Genomic DNA, 20,421 nt, shown 5'->3' on the forward strand with positions numbered 1-20,421 from the left:
GGCTGTACAGATGGCATGGTAGACAGAATAAAGGCCCACCAAAGATGTTCATGTCCTAATCCCCAGAAGCTGTATGCTGTCTGACGTGGGAAAAGGGATGTTGCCGGTGTGATTAAACTACTGATTTTAAGATAGAGATTACCCTAGATTATCTGGGCGGCCAAATGTAATCACAAGAGTCCTTATAAGATCAAGTCAGAAGGAGGGAATGAGCAATAGAAAACACTGAAAATGGAAGAAGGAAGGAGCCAAGACCCAACCAATTCAAGTAGCTTCTAGAAGCTGGAAAAGATAAGGAAAGAGACTCCCTCTCCCCCAACACTCTCTCCTCCCACTTGGAGCCTCCAAGGAGTCTAGGTCCACTAACACCTTGCTTTCAGTCCTGCAAGATCCATGTTTGACTTCTGACCTCCAGAACTATAAGAGAATACATCTGTGTTGTCTTCAGCCACTCAGTTTGTGGTCATTTGTCACACAGCCACAGAAGACTGATAGACAAGTTCTCCACTCACCTAATGACAGCGGACAGAATCAATACCGACTGCTTCACCCCCACCCCCCCAACAGGTCACCTCCTTGTAAGGGAAGAGCTAACATTTCCTTTGTATTTAAAAGGAGAATCAATACAATATGTGAGAGTTCTGCAGAGGAAAGGGATAAGGAATCACCACTAAGTTTCCTACTCCCCACAACAAAAGGAGGGGGCCTGGGAGATGAGTTTAGTGTTCATGTTCAGTGTCCTGTCTGCATCTCCCAACTACTCTGCCCTGCAGTGGCTGCAGGCCTGGGCTACCCCCAGATTACAAATCGTATTAAAGTTCACTGTAATGCCCAGTTTGGGGGCAGCAGGGAATCGAGCTGAGCTGCAGCTGAGCCGGAGCCTGAGTGGGACCAAACCGTCTTGCATCCCGGGAATCGGCTAAGAGGCTGGCATGCAAGATCTGCTGAGTAAAATGTCTTGGCTCTGAGCAGCCAGGACTTCCCGTGCCCACATCCACCTGACCAACTCTCTCTCTAGGGTTCTAACACTTGCTTCTTGTGCGCCCACAGACTGGAGGCACCATGGAGTATAGGACATGAGTGGTAGAAACTAAAGTTCCAGGGCAAGGCAGTAGACTGAGCTTCCTGGGGAGGGCGAGAGGAGACCACGATAGGAGCCCCGACTTCCTGGACAGCTTGTCCCTTGTGCCCAGGAAGCAGTGTCGGGGGCGGGGGAGGGGACAAGAAGATGAGGAGGGAGGAGACAGGCTCCGCAGCGCTCGCGGATAAGAGAGCGCGCTCGCCCGGGGCCCACGTGCGGGCAGCGGGGCGGAGGCGCGGAGGGAAGTGGCTCCGGGGCCCCCAAGCAAAGCCACAGGCACTGCTGCGCGATGGAGCCGACCCCCGTCCCGGGGCTCGGGGACTCGTCCCTGCACCGCTACCTGGACGGCGAGTTCTGGAGCCTCAAGAACGAGCTCAGCACGCTCCTGGGCTGCAGCCCGCTCTTCCGCCACAGGTACCGTGTCGCCGCCGGGCCGGCTGGCCGTGTCCCCTCGGTCACCGCGCGCTCCGGGCGCTCCCGGCCAGGGCGAGGCAGCGCCCCCTCCCCCGTGCAGATGAGGACTCTCCTCCCCAGAGGTGCGGGCCCGCCCACGGCCGCCCACTTAACGCGCCCGCAGGGAGGGTGGCCTCCGCCCGCCCAGCTCCCTCCGCCCAGAGTCGGGGCGCAGGGCTGGGCCCCGCAGCGGCAGGCGAGGTGCTCCCCCGGGACTCGCGGCTGGAGGGTGGGGCTCTGCTCCTGGACCTCAGTTGCTGGAGCGCCCGCCTCTCGCGTCCCACACCGGGTGGTGGGAGAAGGGGCAGACAGACTGGGATGCGGTGGGCGTGGACGGCGGACCACGAGCAGGTGCGCCCGAGCAGGTGCGCGGGAGCCCGCAGGACAGCGTCGGCCCCGTGGTGCCTGCCCGGAAGAGCGCACATTCTCCCGGCACGGGGATGGACTGGCCCTGCACAGGACATATCTGGATGTCCGGGGTGGGGCAGGCTCGCAGAGGCCACCGAAGAGCACGGGGGCGGGGGCGCGGGGTGCCGAGTGCACAGCTGCAATGCAGTGGGGGGACTTTGGTTGTAAGGGGGGCTCAAGTCTAGGTCATTTGAGGCCACGACAGCCCTGAGAAGTGGGCAGAGGGGCTGGTGCTTCTCAAGTTTACACATGGAGAGGAGTACTCAGTGACCAGCCGTCAGGACCAGAACTCAGCATGTGTGTCCCCCTGGGGCTCTTTCTCCTGTGCTCTGCTGGGCAGCTGACCCCTTCGCGGGCAGTCTGGAGAGCCCACCCTTATTTTTGGCTTAAGACTTAATTAATTAAACGCCAGTGTGTTGCAAAGGAGGATTAACTTGTTAGCCCGTGCCCAGTCAGCCCACGTTTAGCTTATCGCTCAAGAATGAGCTGGGCTGAGGCTGAGAGATGCCTTGCCCTTGCAGAAGTCAGGGTTCGTGCCCTGGAAGGGGGTGGATTTAGGGGAGGTGAAAAGTGAAATGTGTAAGACCAAGCTGTGTCCTGGAATGTCTTCCCTGCTTCTCTTTCCCTCTGCTTCATACATAATTCATTTATGTCGTGGTTCTCAAAGTATGGTCCAGGGGCACCCAAGACCGTTTCAGGAGATTCAAAGTTAAAACCAATTTTATAATGATACTAACATGTTATTGGCCTTTTCATTCCCATTCCCCTATATGATATCCCAATAGATTAAATGCAGAATCAGACATGAAAAGTCAGCCTTCTTCTATTAATTCCTCCAATTAAAGGGATTTGTAAAAATGCAGAATAATGCCCACTCTTATCACTAATTTTTTTGGGGGAAGGGTTGGAAAATATAGTTTTCTCATTGAAAATAATGAGTTTATTAGTTATTTTCAAATGATAATATATATTCAAATATTTTGTCATAATTTCTAATATGGTATATCAATAAATATTTGGGGGCCTCAATAATTTTTTTGGGTTTATTTTTTTTCTAGAGCCAATTTAGGTTTACAGCAAAATTAAAAGTATAGAGATTTTCCATATACTGCCTACCCCCACACATGCATAGTCTCCCTCATTATCAACATCACCCACCAGAATGATACATTTTTCTTTTACCAAGATTGAACATCATGATCACCCCAAGTCCCTAGTTACATTAGGGCTCACTCTTGGCACTGTCCATTCTATGGTTTTGGACAAATATACAGTGACATGCATACATCATTATGGTGTATTATACAGAGCATTTTCACTGCCCTAAAGATCTGTGCTTTGCTTATTCATCTTTTCCCACAATTCACCCCTGGCAACCATTGAACTTTTTCCTCTACGGTTTTGCCTTTTCCAGAATATCACATGGCTGGAGTCATACAGTATATAGTCTTTTCAGATTAGCTTCTTTCACTTAGTAATATGCGTTGAAGCTTCCTCTATGCCTTTTTGCGGCCTGATAGCTCCTTTCTTTTTAGTGCCGAATAATATTTCATCGTCTGGATGAGCCACAGTTTATTTCTACGTTCACCTACTGAAGGGCATCTTGGCTGCTTCCGAGTTTTGGCAGTTATGAATAAAGCTACTAGAAACATCTGTGTGCCGGTTTTTGTGTGGAGGCCTTAGTAGTTCTTAAGAGTGCAAAGAGGTCCTTTGAGTTATACTTCTTTCTGCCATAGCCCTGTATCACATCTTAACACAAATCTGTTCCTGTATTTCTCCGTCTTCTGAGTGTAGTTCCTGGGCTGTCATCTCTTTGCCCTTTGCAATTTAGGGAACTGCAGTTTAAAATAGGGAACAGAATTCTAATATTCTAACTGATGACCTGGGCCAAGCAAAAGGTACTTCCTTGTGAATTGCACAACTTGCATAGGCATCGAGGGAGAGGCACACCAGCACGTCGGAAAGCCAGCGGGTAGCTTATTTCCCCTATGCTCACCATCAAGTCATTCTACCTTACTGAGCTGACGTTTGCTCACCCACAGGATGGGGATAGTATCTGTGCTGCTAGGTTAAACAGCTGAGATGAGAAACTGATGAATAGGTGTTCAGTGATGCTGGCTGTGCTGTGACACCAATCCCCCTGCCCTGCCCACCCCCCACAAAAAAACTCACCAAAAAAGCACCAAAAAAGAAAAAAAAAAAAACCTCCATTATCTTAACACTTTTCCATTCTTTCCAGTGCTTGTTTATTGATTTCATAAATTTGGAGTTGTAACAAGAGGCTAGACTAAATTTCATATCGTTTTCCCCAAGTGATTCAAGATTCTGATACCTATTTGATAGGTCACACTGTACTCTCAGATTTGATCTTATCATGTGTTAGAAGACACTGATCCTGATTTCTTGGTGTTTTAACATTCTGCTGGAATAGAACGCTCCATAGGAGACCAGAAATAAAATTTCTCCATTCACTGGTTCACTGAGGCAATGTTGCATCTCCTGTGACTAGTCTTCCTCCCCAGGCCTTTGAAGTTAAAGTGGGTGTTGTGGGGTGGGGTGGGGTTTGTGGCCACAAGGTTCTGTGAGTGCTGTGTGTGTACAGTGGGAAGTTTGCACAGGGTCAGGCACTCCCACGACATGAGAGGCCACGAAATAGTTTTCTGCCAAAAGAACAAAGATTGTGTAATTTCCGCACACATAATGGCTACCTCCTCAGCTCGGGTTTACTGTGGACACTCTGCTCCCAGGTATGGTGTGAGCACAGTCCAGGTTCCCCTCCTAAGGAATGGCTTGCCTTCTCTCCTAAAGTCTGGCTTACCAGAGTGATTCCACACTTCCATTCTGTTAAAGAGTCCCCCAGGTCCTGGGGATTTTGCCCTGGTTATTGAGGGCCATGTGACAGCACCCTGTTTGATGTGACAGCAGGAGGATTTGGGGAGACTCAGGGTTCCCCACTGGGGTTTGCAGGGAATGCTTAAAAGCAACATCTGAAATGAGACAAGCTTTTAAAATATTTTTGAGTTTTTTTTCTTGGCAAACTAGAGCCCTTTCCTAAGGGCCAGGCTGGTGGATTGGTGTGCACATGTAAAGGCATGGCACACATCCTCAAGAAAACAATCTACAAAGCCCATTTGATATGGTTGGTATCCTAAGACCTTCTCCCTGCCCTGCTATGAGGCTCCCCTCCCTGGTTTTGCTGTGCTGGCTCCCATCACCCCTGCTTTCTCTCTACTTCTTTGGCTTTCCTTTATTAGAACAATGCACATTTTCTCCTCCTGATGGTTGATGGTTTTTCCCCTAAATCTTATTCACATATGCAAGTATTCATGAAGACGTTCTTATTGTAAAAAGCCAAATAATATAGAAAACCTTAAGCTTTCCTACATCATCCCCTCCCCAACTACTTTGTTCACTGTAGTAAAATGTACATATGATCAAATTTACCACTTTAATAATTGTTAAGTATACAGCTCTGTGGCATGAAGTACACTCATTTCCTGTGCAACCACCACTATCATCTCCAGAACTTCTTCATTTTCCCAGATAGAAATTCTGTACCCATTAAACAACAGTGCCCCAATCCTCCCTCCCTGCCAGCCCCTGGCAACCACCTATTTCTATTTTCTCTCTCTTGACTGTTCAGGGAAACTCATATAAGTGGAATCATACAATATTTGTTGTTGGCATTTGACTCATTTCACTTAGGGTATTGGCATTGGCATTTGGCTCATTTCACTTAGGGTAATGTTCTCAAGGTCCATCCATGTCATAGTACATGTCAGAATCTCATTTCTTTTTAAGGCTGAATAATGCTGCATTGTGAGGGTATACCACATTTTGTTTTTCCATTCATCCATAGATGGACATTTGATCCCCCAACCACTTTTCATACTTCAGTGTGTTGTAGGGTTTTTTCCTGCTTCTTTTTCTATTTTTCTATGAGTTCATATAGACGTGAACGTTATGTCTTTCTATAAAGAGGATCGTGCTGTTTATTTTATTCTACTGCTTATTCTTTTACAATTTGATTCTTATTTTCGTTGGTGTGATGTATGAACATTCTTTTTTAAAAAACTTAAACAGTTCACAATTTTACTTTCACATTTCATAATACAAATGAAAATTGCTTTTTTTTTTAAGTCCCACTACTCCCCTGCCAAAATTATTCCCTCTTTGAATAGGAAGAGGGAGCAAGTCTTCCTTTTTCATGTAGTTAGAAAACACCCAGAGTCATAGCACTGCGATCTGGTGAAATAGAACAAGTAATATAAAATGGGCATAAATGATTCCCATCTCTCCTAATCTGTCTGGTCGAGTCATTATTGACTGAGTGGGCACCATCACAGGGCAGGCAGGCAGGTGGGAAATCTCATTACAGGGGGCCCTGGCATCATTGGCATGTGGCCTCCCATTGGCAGCCTCATTTCAGGAGCAGGTCCCATCACTGGCATCATTCCAGGAGGAGGAGGGCCCATCTTTGGCATCATGGCAGGGACCCCCATAGGAGGTGCTGGCATCATACATGGCAAGGAGGACCTGGAGACTAGGGGGAGATGGAATCATTGCCCCTGCAGGAGAAGGCACAGAGAATGGAGTAGGAGGTATCTTTCCTTCTCAAAATGCAGTGGTTGTTTTGTCGATCAGGCTCTGAGCCTACTCTTCCATCTATTTCTGGTAGTAATCTTACACATTCTCTTCACGTTTCCCACCACTGCAGTGTGTCTTTCTCATGGATGGAGACTCATGGGTGAGGTGTGTGTCCCAGTAATCACAATAAAGCAGAGAACCAGATTGTTTCACCAGATTCTTATGTTATCGACCTCCATATTCCTAAATAAACATGCTCAAACGGCCACTTCTTGACTCACTATAATAGAAAGGGAAGATTCTCACTATTGCACCACTTTCTTTCCCTAGTCTCTGAATATTAGCATGTCACCATTTTTATTTAAATCAGTATCCAGTGTTCACATTGTTATGACTCTATAAATATTATTACCAGCCATGCCCCTTGACATATCCCATTTCATTACCTTTCTTTTACAACTTTTTATTTTCCTTGGAGATAGCAGTTTCCCCCTTTACTCAATTGCTGTTTTCTATAAACTTATCACTCACTGACCCCACACTTTGGGATAGAACTATTACACTCCTCTCAACCTGGTCAAACCAGTCAGGTAATTGGCAGTTCCCCTTCCATGCCCCCTCCCACCCCCCAAACCCCACAAAGAGCACAATTATCCTGGAGACCTCCTATTGGGGCTTCCATGTGGACTAGCTTTCTTTCTTTCTCTTTCTTTCTTTCTTTCTTTCTTTCTTTCTTTCTTTGATTTTATTTATTTATTCATGAGAGACCCACAGAGAGAGGGAGAAGTGGGCTCCCTATGGGGAGCCCAATGCAGGACTCAATCCCAGGACCCCGGGATCATGACCTGAGCTGAAGGCAGACGCTCAACCGCTGAGTCACCCAGGCGTCCCTGGACTGGCTTTCTACACCTCTCTTCAGTGTTGAGAATTTTCTCTGCATCTCCTCTGTAGTCAAGTCACTTTTCCCAGGCTTTCTTTCTCGGTTACCCTTTCTGGGGGAATGGAGGTGGCCACAAATTCCTTAATGCTACTCTTGCTGAGAGGTGTGATTGTGTTCTCTCTCCTTGAATCTGGGTGGCTTTGTGACTGCTTTGGCCAACAGGATATGGCTGTAGTTACAGTGTGCCAGTTTCAGGACTCAGCTCTGAAGAGACTGGTACCTTTCATTTCCTGTCTCCTGACATCTGGAGCTACCACGTAAAAAGGTCTACTAGCCTGTAGCTGCCAGGTTGTGAGGATACCCAAACTAGTCCATGGAGAGAGGCTGCAGAGAGAGAGATAAAGAATTGCCAACCCATTCCCAACTGCTCTAGCTCCCAGCTGTGAAGTCATCTGAGCTGGGATCCCAGACATTGTGAGGGAGAGACAAGCCATCCCTACTTGTTCCTGTGTGTCCAAATTCCTGATATAAAGCATAATGAGAATATTAATGCATTGCTATTTTAAGCCGCTAGGTTTTGGGGTACATTGTTACACAACTATGGATAACCAGAATAGTCTTAGATTTAATAGCTTCCTGAGAAAGAATACGAGAGAATTATATTTTTGGGATTAAAAAAAAAAGATTTTATTTACTCGTGAGAGACACAGAGGGAAAGGCAGAGACACAGGCAGAGGGAGAAGCAGGCTCCCTGTCTGTGGGGAGCTCCATGCGGGACTCGATCCCAGGGCCCTGGGATCACACTCTAAACCGAAGGCAGACACTCAACCACTGAGCCACCCAGGTGCCCCTGTTCCTTTTTTTAATAGCGCCTGTTGTTTTCTGTTGTAAAATCTCTTATTTTTTGAGATGTTCTTTTCTGTTCTCTGCTTTGTTTCCTTTGCCTCTCCCCTCCCCCCTTTTTTTTTTTTTTTGGATTTGTACTTTTGACTTCTCTCTTTTGTGTTAGAGGCTTTCCTTAAATGTCTAATTCACCTTGGGCATTTGCTCATAATAGGAGCAAAGTAAATAAGTAAAATGCTGATTATAAACAGGCAGGGGTGTCAGCCACAAGCTTCCCTCATCCTAAGGATAGTCTTTTCAGTGGCAGATCAGTTTAACTGTTTTTAGACTGAGTTAATTTCTCCAGAGATGACTCTTTGGGTTTCCCGAGGAATGGTGGGTGGTGAATGAAGGACAGGCAGGTCCTAATCCTGGCTGCCAGAAGTGATCGTGAGCAGTGCTCCTCCCTATGTGACTTTAGGCTGATTAGAAAACACTCCTCTCCCAAGACGTTTGACTTCCATTTGCTGGAAAATACTTGCTAACTCTGATTTTGTTACAACAAGTCACTTTATGGTCATCTGCTGGGAAGTTGTCAAAGCTGCCCATGATATGCAGGCCATCTGTGAGGTTTGGTTAAGCCCTGTGTATTGGTAAGTGGGGCCTGAGGCTGAGGGGTCTCCCTCTGGCCTCTCTGTTTTTGGTGTGGGGCCTCTCTGTTGCCCTCATTCTCCTGACAGTGAACCCCCAGGCTTTGATGGGCTTGGGCAGGGACTTGGAGCCATCAGAGGTGCCTAGAGCCTCCAATTCCCAAGTCTTAGTGGAGTTCTGTTGCACTAGCTGGTTGGCTTCTCAGCCTTATAAACCTACCATTATCTGTTCTGCTAAGTCAGCTACCTGTGCACTTGCATGTTCACTTTCTACCTGCCAATATGTTACTACTATTGCTTGTCTGCTGTTAGTTTCTCTCCAGTTCTTGACTGGCCCATATGGATAGTCACTCTTGTTTTAGTTGTAGAGAGGAATATGCAGCTTGCATTGGCTCTAGGCATGGAGGCTGGAATTCAGGCTCATGGGAGATGCTGCCAGGAATCCCAGGCTCTGCTCTCTTCACATCCAGACAGGTCCTGTCCCCCTTGTGGCCATCAGAGCTTTGGGCTCAGCAGCCAAGTGGGAAGAGAGGGTCTCACTTGGCATCCAGCCTGGCCCAGGCCACCCTCACCAGCCAGCTGGTTGCTGCCATTGGCTTTCCTTGAAGTAGGCACCGGGGCATGGGACCATCAATGAGAACCATGTGGTTGGTGGAGCAAATGGGAGACTGCTAAAGAAAAAGTGGGGTGATAGGGCTCAGAGAAGGGGAAATGCATGCCAGCCAGACTAAGGTGCTAGGCACCCATTGTTGGCTTTTCCCTTAGTCTCTGGATGGTTGTAGGGATTGAAGAATGTCATGGAAGAGGCCCTGGGAAGCCACGACTCTGCCTTAAATGAGAAGTTGAGCTTCCCTCTCCTTGTTGGCATGATTTTGATCTGAAGATGAGCAGTATCTTGGCTTTTCTGGGTAGGAACTTGCTGACTGATTGCAAAAGCAAATGTTATACGTGCATGGGACCAATGTTTGTGTAAAGATATTAGGGCATATGGGCATTTATTCCTCACTGCTTCAGGAGGAACTGTCGAAATTTCTGAGGATTCCTGAGCCCAGTTTCTAACTGAACCCATTCTTACTGTGTTGTGAGATCTCTGAACTGCGAGCTGCTCTCAGAGCACCTTCCCATAGTCCGGGGAGCAGTTCAATCCCAGCAATGACCCCGAGCCTAAGAGGATAATGGACTATGGCTGCCCACCACTTTGGTCTGTCCAGCCTCTGTCCCCTTCTCTCTCTGCAAAGCTGTTGAGATTCTCCTGCAACCTCCTAATAGGGTGCATATTTATTTTTTATTTTTTATTCACCTTGTGTTGTGCCGAGTTATGATAGTATCTCTGGTCTTTTTAAGTTCACTTCTCTCCATCACTAACTTAAAATGTCAAAGTTGACAGCATTTATTCTCTGTCCTCTCTCCATAAATAACACTTTGCCAGTGAATTGAATCCAGGAGATGAGAAAAGGTCTTACATGATTATGACTGTGGACAAGTGATGACATTTGAGCCAAGCAACGGCCTCTGATTACTTGTCTTTCTGTTCATTTTTTTAAAAAAGATTTTATTTATTTATTCATAAGAGACACAGAGAGAGGCAGAGACATGAGGCAGAGGGAGAAGCAGGCTCCATGCAGGGAGCCGGACATGGGACTCGATCCTGGGTCACCCAGGATCACACCCTGGGCTGAAGGCGGCGCTAAACCGCTGAGCCACCCGGGCTGCCCTTGTCTCTCTGTTCTTAACGATGACTTTATGGACCATGTGGAAACCTCTGGTTATTTAGACACTATCTGTGGGCTTACTGAGAGGGCTGTGGACTCCCAGCGTCCCCGCCTTCCCACGTGCTCCCCCCACTGCTCCCTGGCTGCCATGGGTGAGTACTGACTTAACCTCTTCTTAACCCTTCATGAATCTCAGGCCTTGATGTCTCAGTTGTAATTAGCCCCTGAGGGAATCTCGGTGTCTACCTTCCCAGTTCCCATTTACTTGTAAATGGACAGGAGTGGCCAGGAGGCTTTCAGGGTCTAGCAGGGGCCCCTGGCTCCTGTGCATATTGCTTGACCCACTGAGGGTGCATCCTACATAGTTGAATGGGTGCTTGTTGAAGATGAGAGATTTCCACTCTAGATCCCTGCAACCTGTGTGTACTGGTGTTCTATCAAAAACACCCTTTGGTTGACCAACAGGAAACACGAGGCCTGGCTTGATTGCAGAATCCACCATTCCATGGGCAATGCATGGCCTTAGGAGAGAGCCAAGGCCTGGTTATATCTGTAGACCACAGTTCTAGGCTCCTCCAGTTAAACTGAGTTAAGTGGCACCGCACACTAATTTCTGTTTCTCAGCTAACCTCTCTTGTGCTATTTCAGCTTCATGCATGCTAAAAATATAACCCTCTATGTTTGAAGTATCAAGTCTCATTTCTACGCCAGATGCTGTCCTGGAGGTTGGGATCACCACGATAGCCTGGGTCTTTCAGGAATCACCCCTTTGGCTGAGTGGATGTTAGAACCCTCAGAATCCTGGGGTTGGGTCAGGGTGGTGGGTGGGGAGGAAGAGTCAGCAGCAGTGTCTGCCACACATACCTTTACCTAGTGAGGAAGCCTGTCTGAATTTGTTGAAAGTTTGTATTTTTGTCTTGGGAGATTTTATCTGTTTCTGTCCTCTGCTCATCTGGCCACATTTCTCCCTCTGCTTCCTAGTCTCTTCCACCCTTTCTCCTTACATCCCCTCCCTGCTCCATCCCTCCTGAGGACTTCTCCCTGCCACAGACACCCCACTTCTCAGTGGATTGTGCAGAGAGACCAAGTGCTTGCTCCTCTGCCTTCTCATAACCCCTGCAGCACCAAGTAAGGGTAAACACCCTTACTTGAATAGTAAAATAGTAAACCAGAATAGTAAAATAGAAACTGGAAGCTTTCTATTCCAGAAAACAACTATGCCATCCCTGGGGAGGCAACAACAGGCTCTGGCCTCCTGAGGGCTAATGATAATGTGTGGCATTTTATTGTATCACATTGTTTGGGGACCCTCCATCTACCCTTGTGTCTTCTAGGCTAGAGTCTGAGCTCCTGTGGGGTAGGAACAGGCCTGACTTGTTTTGAGTTCCTTGTGTTTAGGGTGGCGGGGATGATTGATGCAAGCTGGGGAAGGAAGGCAGAAAGAGAGGACTGAGAGGTTCAGTCACTGCCTGGCAAGCCAAGGATGTGGTGTGTGGATTAGAAGTTCCTCCTGTCAGGGATTCCTGATGGCTTTTGTCTCTGACTGAGAGGATCTTTTCTTCCTCTTCCTTCCTTTCTCTCGATCTTCATGCCTTCCTCAAGCTACTTGCCTAGACTTTGCCAATCAGAAGTAAGTGTACATCTCTGTGGTTGAGTGAACTTCGCAGCTACAATTAAAACCGCAGTGCTTAGAAAACCCTCCCTTAGTATTTTGTGTCACCCTTGTAGGTTCAGAGCCCATAGTCTTTGACAGTTACCACAGGATGATTCAATGGTTTCTGTTTCCACTCAGGGTTAGGTCATCCAGGCTGTGCAGGGGCTCACAGGGGTGGGCGGAGGCTCTGGAGGTGGGAGGTCAGGTTGTGAGGTAGCTGTGGTATTTGCTAGAAGACGAGGGTTTCTCTGCTCACTGCCTCAGGGGATCTGTTCTTCACCACCTCCTTTCATTTGTGTGAGTGCTTGGCAGCCAGGTTGTACCTCACTTTCTAATGAAGATGAGCATTTTGATTTTTGCCATTTTCAACAAGAAGAGATTGATATGATAGGGGGAGTTTATCCTGGGCCTAGCTGGAGATGTCTCCTAAAGCAAAATTATAAAAGGGACCAGGATGATGATACAGGTTACTGAAGCAGAGCCATGCTGGGAAACCAGAGTTGATTTTCAAGTTCTTGTCCGAATTCATTCAAGCAACATGGTTGCTGCCTAGAATCACATGATGGTCCAAGACTGGGCACCATGGATATTTCTTATCAGGAAGGCATTCAAATTTGGTGTATGAAGATGCACTTTCTATTACACCCAAACTGATTTTGAGAAAAAAAAATACACAAACCACTTCTTTAAAGTGGTTTTTTATTGGTTGGGTTTTTAAAAGGTTTTTCAAAAAATGCAAAAGAACTTTTTTGTTGTTGATACTGTTGCCTTCTTTCTTATCTCTTTTCAAAATGGACTTTTAATTTTGGAATAATTTTCAATTTACAAAAAAAAACTGTGAAGATAACACAGAGAGTTCCCAAAAACCCATAACCTCTGTCTGGACATGAGAGAAATACCAGATAAGCCAAACTGAGGGATATTCAACAGAATACATGACCAATGCTTTTCAAAAGTGTTGAGGTGATGAAAAACATGGGAAGATTGAGGAACTGTCACAAATCAGAGGATGCTAAAAAATCATATCAACAGGGGGATCCCTGGGTGGCTCAGTGGTTTAGCACCTGCCTTTGGCCCAGGGCACGATCCTGGAGTCCTGGGATCGAGTCCCATGTCAGGCTCCCGGCATAGAGCTTGCTTCTCCCTCCTCCTGTATCTCTGTCTCTCTCTCTCTCTGTCTATGATAAATAAATAAATAAATCTTTAAAAAAAATCATGTCAAAAAAACGCAGTGTGGCATCTTGGATGGGATTCTGGAATGGAAACAGGACACTGGTGGAAGAAGTACAAAAATTCGAATGAAGTCTAGATTTTAGGGAATAGTAATGAACCAATGCTGCTTTCTTAGTTTTGACAAACGCGCCAGGGTTATGTAAGAAGTTAACAATATGGGGAAACTTGCTTAGGGGTATATGGGAACTCTCCCAGAGGAACCACTGTTCTGGTTTTTTTCCTACTATGTTTTAATTTTGTCACTTTTAGAATTTAATGTATGTGAAATCACACAGTATGTTCACTCAGCATATTTTTGGTGGTATGCTAATTCAATTTAATCTTCTATAGCAGTGAAAATGAATGATTTACAGCTACGGTAGACACCAAAGATGAATCTTATTAGCCGTGTTGAGCAAAAGAAGTGGGACACAAAAGAATACATAAGGTCTAATCCCAGTTCTTAAATATTCAAAAGCAGTCAAAAATAATTTACAGAGTTCCAAGTCATGAGAGCAGCTAGCAGTGGGCAGGAGAGAGGGAGTAATGATTGATAGGGAGACTCTGTGTGCTGAGATTCTGGAGAAGGGTGACTCTGTGTGCTGGAGATGTAATGTGATTCTCCTTGACTTGGGTAGGAATTGTACAGGTGTGTTTTCCTTGTGAGAATTCATTAGGCTATAATTTTATGAATCGTGCCTTGTTCTTGGTATATTACATTTTTATTAAAGTGTGTAAAAGTAAGATACTAGTTCATGCCCATCAGTTGTGTGTGTGTAGGCATGACTACACAAGGTATTGTCATACAATATTGTATTATCTATTGATAATCTATATCTATTGATTTTGATATCTATTGATAATAGATAATCAATAATCTATTGATAATACAATGTGTATTATCTATTGATAAGTAACAGATTACCTCAAAATTTAGCATCATAAACGGTAATGTGTATTATCTCACCTGGTTTCTGTGGGTCAGGAATTTCAGAGCATCTTAGATAGGTGGCTCTGGGTCTGTCATGAGGTTGCAGGTAGGATGTTGTTGGTCAGGTCTGAAGTCATATAAAGGCTTAACTGTGGCTGAAAGATTCACTCTCAACATGGTCCACCCACATGGCTGTTGGCAGGAGGCCTCAGTTTCTCCCTGTGTGGACCTCTTGATAAAGTTACTTGGGTGTCCTCATATCATGGCTGCTGGTTTCCTGAAGAGCAAGTGATTCAAGAGAGCTCAGCATAATGTTTTCTAGGTTTAATAGATGTCATGTATGTGTATCACTAGTACATTCATTATTATTGCTAAGCAGTATTCTTTTCCATGACTAAACAGGTTTCTTTCTCTGTTCTCTTAGTGATGGATACTTGGGCTGTTTCCAGTTTGGGACTATAATGAATAAAGGTGATATGAACCTTCTACTATAAGAATTTTGTGAGCATTTGGTTTCTCTTCGGTAAATATCTAGGAGTATAATTGTTAAATCATAAAGTTAGGTATATGTTTAATTTATGAGAAATTGACTGACAGACCTTTCCCCAAAATGATTGATCATTATATATGTTCGCAACAAATTATGGGAGTTTTGGTTGCTCTACATTCTTGTTAACATATTATTTTGCTATTAAAATTTTTTTTTTAGCCATTCAGGTGGGTATATGGTGGTATCTCATTGTGGTTTTCATTTCCATCTCCATGGTGACTAGTGTCACTGAGCACTTTTTTTGTGTGCTTATTGGCCATTTGTATATCTTCTTTTGTGAAATGTTTGTTCACATCTTTTGAGAGGACATCTATTTGTGTGTGTGTGTGTGTGTGTGTGTGCATATGTGTGTGTGTCATTCACGCATATAGTTTTGTGTAGCCACCAACACAATCAGGACATGGAACTCTTCCATCACCACGGAAACTTCCTAGGTTTCTCCATTAGAGTCAGATTCTCCCCATCACTCTACCCACTGGTGACCACCGATGTATTCTTCATTGCTATAATTTGTCATTTTGAGAATGTCATAAAGTTGGCACCATATGTGATTTTTTGAAATTCACTTTTTTCCTACTCAACACAAAATCTTTGAGATCTCTTCAAGTGGTTGTGTGTACCAGTAGTTCACTCCTTTTTATTACTCAGTAGCACATTGTATGGCTATACCACACTTTGTCCCTAGTTGAGGGACATTTGGATTCTTTCTAGTTTTTGGCAACTGCAAATAAGGTTGCTATAAACATTCATGTATAAGTGTTCATGTAAGCAGAGAATTTAATTTCTCTTGGGTAAATACCTGGGAGGGGGATTGCTGAGTTATATAAATCTATCTTTAATTTCAAAAGATGCTGTCAAACTCCTCCAGAGTGTCCATACCATTTTTTATTCCCACCACCAACAAAGGAGCAGTCCAATTGCTCAGCATCCTCCTAAACACTTGATATTGTCAGTATTATTTCCTTTAGCTATTCTAGTAGGTGTTATGATTAGATTTTTATTTTTTATTTATTTTTATTTTGTAGTTAGTACCTTGTAGTTTGGTCTTGATTACACATGTGAGACTTCTCAGAGAGAGGTGTTTTACTCATGCTGGATGTCTACACCTCATATCTCGAATCTTATAGATTGGAGATAGATTTGAGAAGAGAGAAAAATTATATATGTTAAAATACCAAAAAAACATTGTTTATGATTTCTACCCCATTGTTATACAAATAGCATCTGAGATGGCCTATTAAAATTGTTAAATGTGGAGGTTGATATTTAAAGATAGAAAACACGCAGATATTCATGTTGTGTAAGGGTTTAGAGAACTCGGGGAAGTGGGGAGTGTTCCTAAAATCCTGATTTTTTTCCCCATTGTAGAGATTGTTACCTTTTTTATTGAAAAGTGTTAAGAATTTACTTATCCTTATTAAGCTAATCAGGTGCTCAAGCTTTCAGGAAGTTTCTAAGACTTCTTCACCTAGCTTTAATTTTTTTGTTGCATGAATACTTTATGGTGGCAGATCAATGAAGAACAATTGCCATCTAGTGGTCACTTTAAATGTACAATTTAAAATATCTAAAAAAGATAATATTTTTAAAAAGTCTTTTTAAAAGGTATTTTAATATGTTTCAGAAGTTGGAACACATAAAAAGGTAAAGTACTATTTTCCATTTGCCACATTTCCCCCACGTCTGCCCCTCATATGCAAAAAGTAAACACTGTTAGTAGTTTATGGTGTGTCCCAGAAGAGAATAAAAAAATAGCAACAACATATACGCAAGCAAATATATAGTCTTCTTCCCCATCCCTCCCTCACTTTGAATACAGAATTTCTTTAACTTGGGTATTTATCAGTAACCCAGTTTTTCTTGAGTTCTATTTTATAGTTTTCTAATACTTTCTCAGTTCCTTTGGCCAGTGTGTGTATCATTGTGCATTCACTGTCCTCACCTCATCTTGCAGTAAGTAGGTCTTATTTTTCTGCATAAATTAATGTAAAATAATTATTCAGACTTGAGTCCTATGTGATGCTTTGTATCAGTATGAGCACGAAGCTTAATTTAATGTGAGATAGATGTGAATTAAAATTTTAAAGTAGATTAATAACAACCATTTTATCGAAAAGTTGCTGGAATGGAAACATGAAGAAAATAGCTAATAACTTATGTTTTAGAATCTTGTCTGTATAACACACTTCATGGCATTCCCATAGGCTCTACTACCTACTCTTCATAGTGTGAAATGTCTCTTGATCCACATTTTTCTTTTTTGACTACAGAATTCGGTAATTAATAAATACTAGCTTATTAAAAAAGAGGATATATAGTTTGTATTACTCTATAACCTATATATGCTCCTTACATGTGTGAGGACATCCAAAGAATAAGTTTCTAGAAGTGGAATTGCTAAGTCAAAAGGTTGGTTCATTTGTAATTTTGGTAGATACTGTCTAATTGCTGTATGTATAAATTGGTACAATTTATATACTCCATTCCCATCTCCCCCCACCAGGCTAGTGCATAAAAGTATCTACTCTTCAAAACTTTGCCAACATGGTGTGTCATCATACTATCTGGATTTGTTCATGTAATAGGTAAAAATTGATATTTCAGTGTATCTTTACTTTGTGCTTCTTTTATCGCATATGACAGCAGAAATTTAAAATATATTTGTGAAAATAAATAAATAAAAATGTATTTGTGATATTTGTATCTCTTATTATGTGGACCATCTGTTCAAATCACTTGCCTACTTGTTGGTCTGTTTTTAATAAATTATAGGAGCTCTCTAATTAGGGAAATTGGCTTCTTTGCAACGACATCAGTAATAAATATTTTGTTCCATTTTGTCATTTGTCTTTTGGCTAGTCTTATTGTTTTGTCATGCAAAAGTTTTTGCTATTATGAAGTTACATTTATCATGATTTTCTTTATGGCTTCTAAATATTATAAACAGTTTTTTGCAATATGATTATAAAGCAGTTCATGTTTAATTTTAATACTTTGTGGTTTTATTTCTCCCACATATGCAAATCATTGATCTACTTGGAATTTATTCTAGATGTGGTGTGAAATAGGAATCTAACTATTTTTTTTCTCCCTGTTGGCTACCCCACTGGAACATCTCAATGTCTTGTTTTTTCTAATAATTTGATGTCCTTCCTTTGTCTTTACATATATTAAATTTCCATAATAAGCATTTACTTCTGTTTCTTGACATTCTATTTTTTTAAAAAAGGTTTGTTTGTTTGTTTATTTATTAATTTATTTATCTATCTATCTATCAGAGAGAGAGAGAGAGAGAGAGAGAGAGCAGGGACAGAGAGAGAATCCTGAAGCAAACTCCCTACTGAGCGCAGAGCCTGATGTGGGGCTTGAACTCAGGACCCTGAGATCATAACCTGAGCCAAAATGAAGAGTCGACTGCTCAACCAGCTGAACCACTCAGGCACTCCTCTTAATTTTCTAGTTTGTTCATTGGCCTGTCTGCCTATTTTGCATTAGTTTAATTACTCATCTTATCTGATAGAGATCATAGCTCTGCATTTTTAGAGTTTTTTTCTGGGTATTTTTACTTTCTTTTAAGTACAAACTTCAAATCCTTTATTAGCATTTTTAAAATTTAGATCATATTGGATTGTATAAATTAACTTAGGAAGAAGTTATTTCTTTACGGTATTGTCTTCCTATTAAAACATACAGTGGAGTGGGCCTGGGTGGCTCAGTTAGTTAAGCAACTGATTTTGGCTCAGATCATGATCCCAGGATTCTGGGATGGAGCCCCAAGTCAGAGTCAGGCTCTCTGCTCAGCGAGGAGTCTGCTTCTCCCTTTCCCTCTGCTCCTTCCCCCAACTCATGCTATCTCTCTCTCTCTCAAATAAATAAATAAAATCTTTTAAAAAACCCACATGGTACATATTTCTGTTTGTTCAAGTCTTTTCTTGTGTTCTTTAGGAGTGTTTTACAGTTTTATTCATATAAGTGCATCTAAAAGGTTTATTCTTAAGTATATTTTTATTTTATTTTATAACTTTTGCAAGTGGAATCTTTTCTTCCATGTATTTTCAAACTGATTGTTTACATATCCATGTAAAAGCTACTGACTTTCATTAATTATGTTTCCTGTCAAACTCTTCTTGTTTTCAGTAATTTTAGTTAGTTGTCTTGAGGGTTCTAGGTATACAGTCATATTGTATCAGTTAGCTATGATGCAAAATGTGGTGCTTCAAAACAATAAGCATTTATTATTGATAATGAGTTTGTAGGTGGCTGAGAGGTTCTTCTGATCTTGGCTGGGCTCATTGATGAAGTCAGCTGTGGATAGGCAGCTCTTTTGATCTTGACCAGGCTCCTCCAATTTGGGCCTTGCCTGGAGGTACGCTGATCTAGAATGGCCTTGGTTGAGATAACTGGGCTCTCCTCACATGTCTCTTTATATCTCTTGTCCACATGGCAAACTAGCCTAGGCATTTTCCTAGATTATTTTCCAAGCTTTTGCTTTTCTCAAATCTACCAGTATTTTATTTTATTTTTTTAAAGATTTTTATTTATTCATGAGAGAGAGAGAGAGGCAGGCAGAGACACAGGCAGAGGGAGGAGCAGGCTCCATGCAGGGAGCCCGATGTGGGACTCTTTTCCAGGACTCCAGGATCACGCCCTGGGCTGAAGGCAGGTGCTAAACTGCTGAGCCACCTAGGGATCTCCACTACCAGTATTTTAATGATGAAAACAAATCATGTGGCCAAGCCCAGACTGAAGGGGTAGGCAAGTATACTCTGCCTCTTTATGGGAACTACAGTGTCAAAGGGCAGGGATCAGAGGAGGTCTAGCATAGGGGCCATTAACACAATCAATGAAACATATGGATCATCTGTACATAGTTCTGTTTCATTCCAATTTCATTTTCTCTAATCTCTTTCCCTTGTCAAATTGTATTGGCTAATACTATCAGAGCAATGTTTAACAACCACCTCTTGTGCTTTTTTTTTGCAGAGCAAGATTTTGGATTTATTTATAATTTTTCTGTTTCCTAACTAATTTTCTACTTTTCTTTTAATAATTTATTTTTTCCTTTCTTTTAATTATTTTTCTGACTTACTTAGTCATTAGCTTAGCAGGTAATACCCTACCCTGACACTCTACCAAACCTGTACACTCATCTACTAGCTGCTGTCAATGTTGACTGGTATCAACTCATAGATGAACTTCCATGGAATTGTCCTTGACTTATGAGAGTTACCTTCCCAGGAAATGGCTGAGGTTATACTTTCTGCCCATGACTGAAGGACAGGATGGGTCAATGCCATGGTGCCATTTATACTCCAGAATGTCCCACTGAATCAGGCTAAGGCTAGACTTTAGCTGAGCCCATATTTTACAAGCTCCCTGACACCCTGTGTGCTCTGAAGGCCTCCTGTCCTCACTGATGCCCAGAACCCTACTGGACACCTACATTGCCAGTTGCCAGTGGCTTGCTCTTTTTCTCTATTT

The 20,421-nt window shown here is 43.2% G+C and overlaps 1 protein-coding gene across 4 annotated transcripts in view; it reads left to right on the plus strand.

Annotated features, from left to right (window-relative positions):
- The first annotated feature begins 1,229 nt into the window (after positions 1 to 1,229).
- ACOXL (acyl-CoA oxidase like) overlaps positions 1,230 to 20,421 on the plus strand; it is a 347,270-nt gene continuing 328,078 nt past the window's right edge. For 2 of the 4 annotated variants that reach the window (XM_049095680.1, XM_049095681.1), the window contains exon 1: positions 1,230 to 1,495. In XM_049095680.1, coding sequence (XP_048951637.1) covers positions 1,371 to 1,495 — 125 coding nt within the window. In that variant the 5' untranslated portion in view covers positions 1,230 to 1,370. The remainder of the gene's footprint in view (positions 1,496 to 20,421) is intronic. The other 2 variants (XM_025453977.3, XM_049095682.1) reach the window with 1 other exon arrangement.

Source organism: Canis lupus, chromosome 17 (assembly GCF_003254725.2).
Source record: "Canis lupus dingo isolate Sandy chromosome 17, ASM325472v2, whole genome shotgun sequence".
NCBI classification, from domain to species: Eukaryota; Metazoa; Chordata; class Mammalia; order Carnivora; family Canidae; genus Canis; species Canis lupus.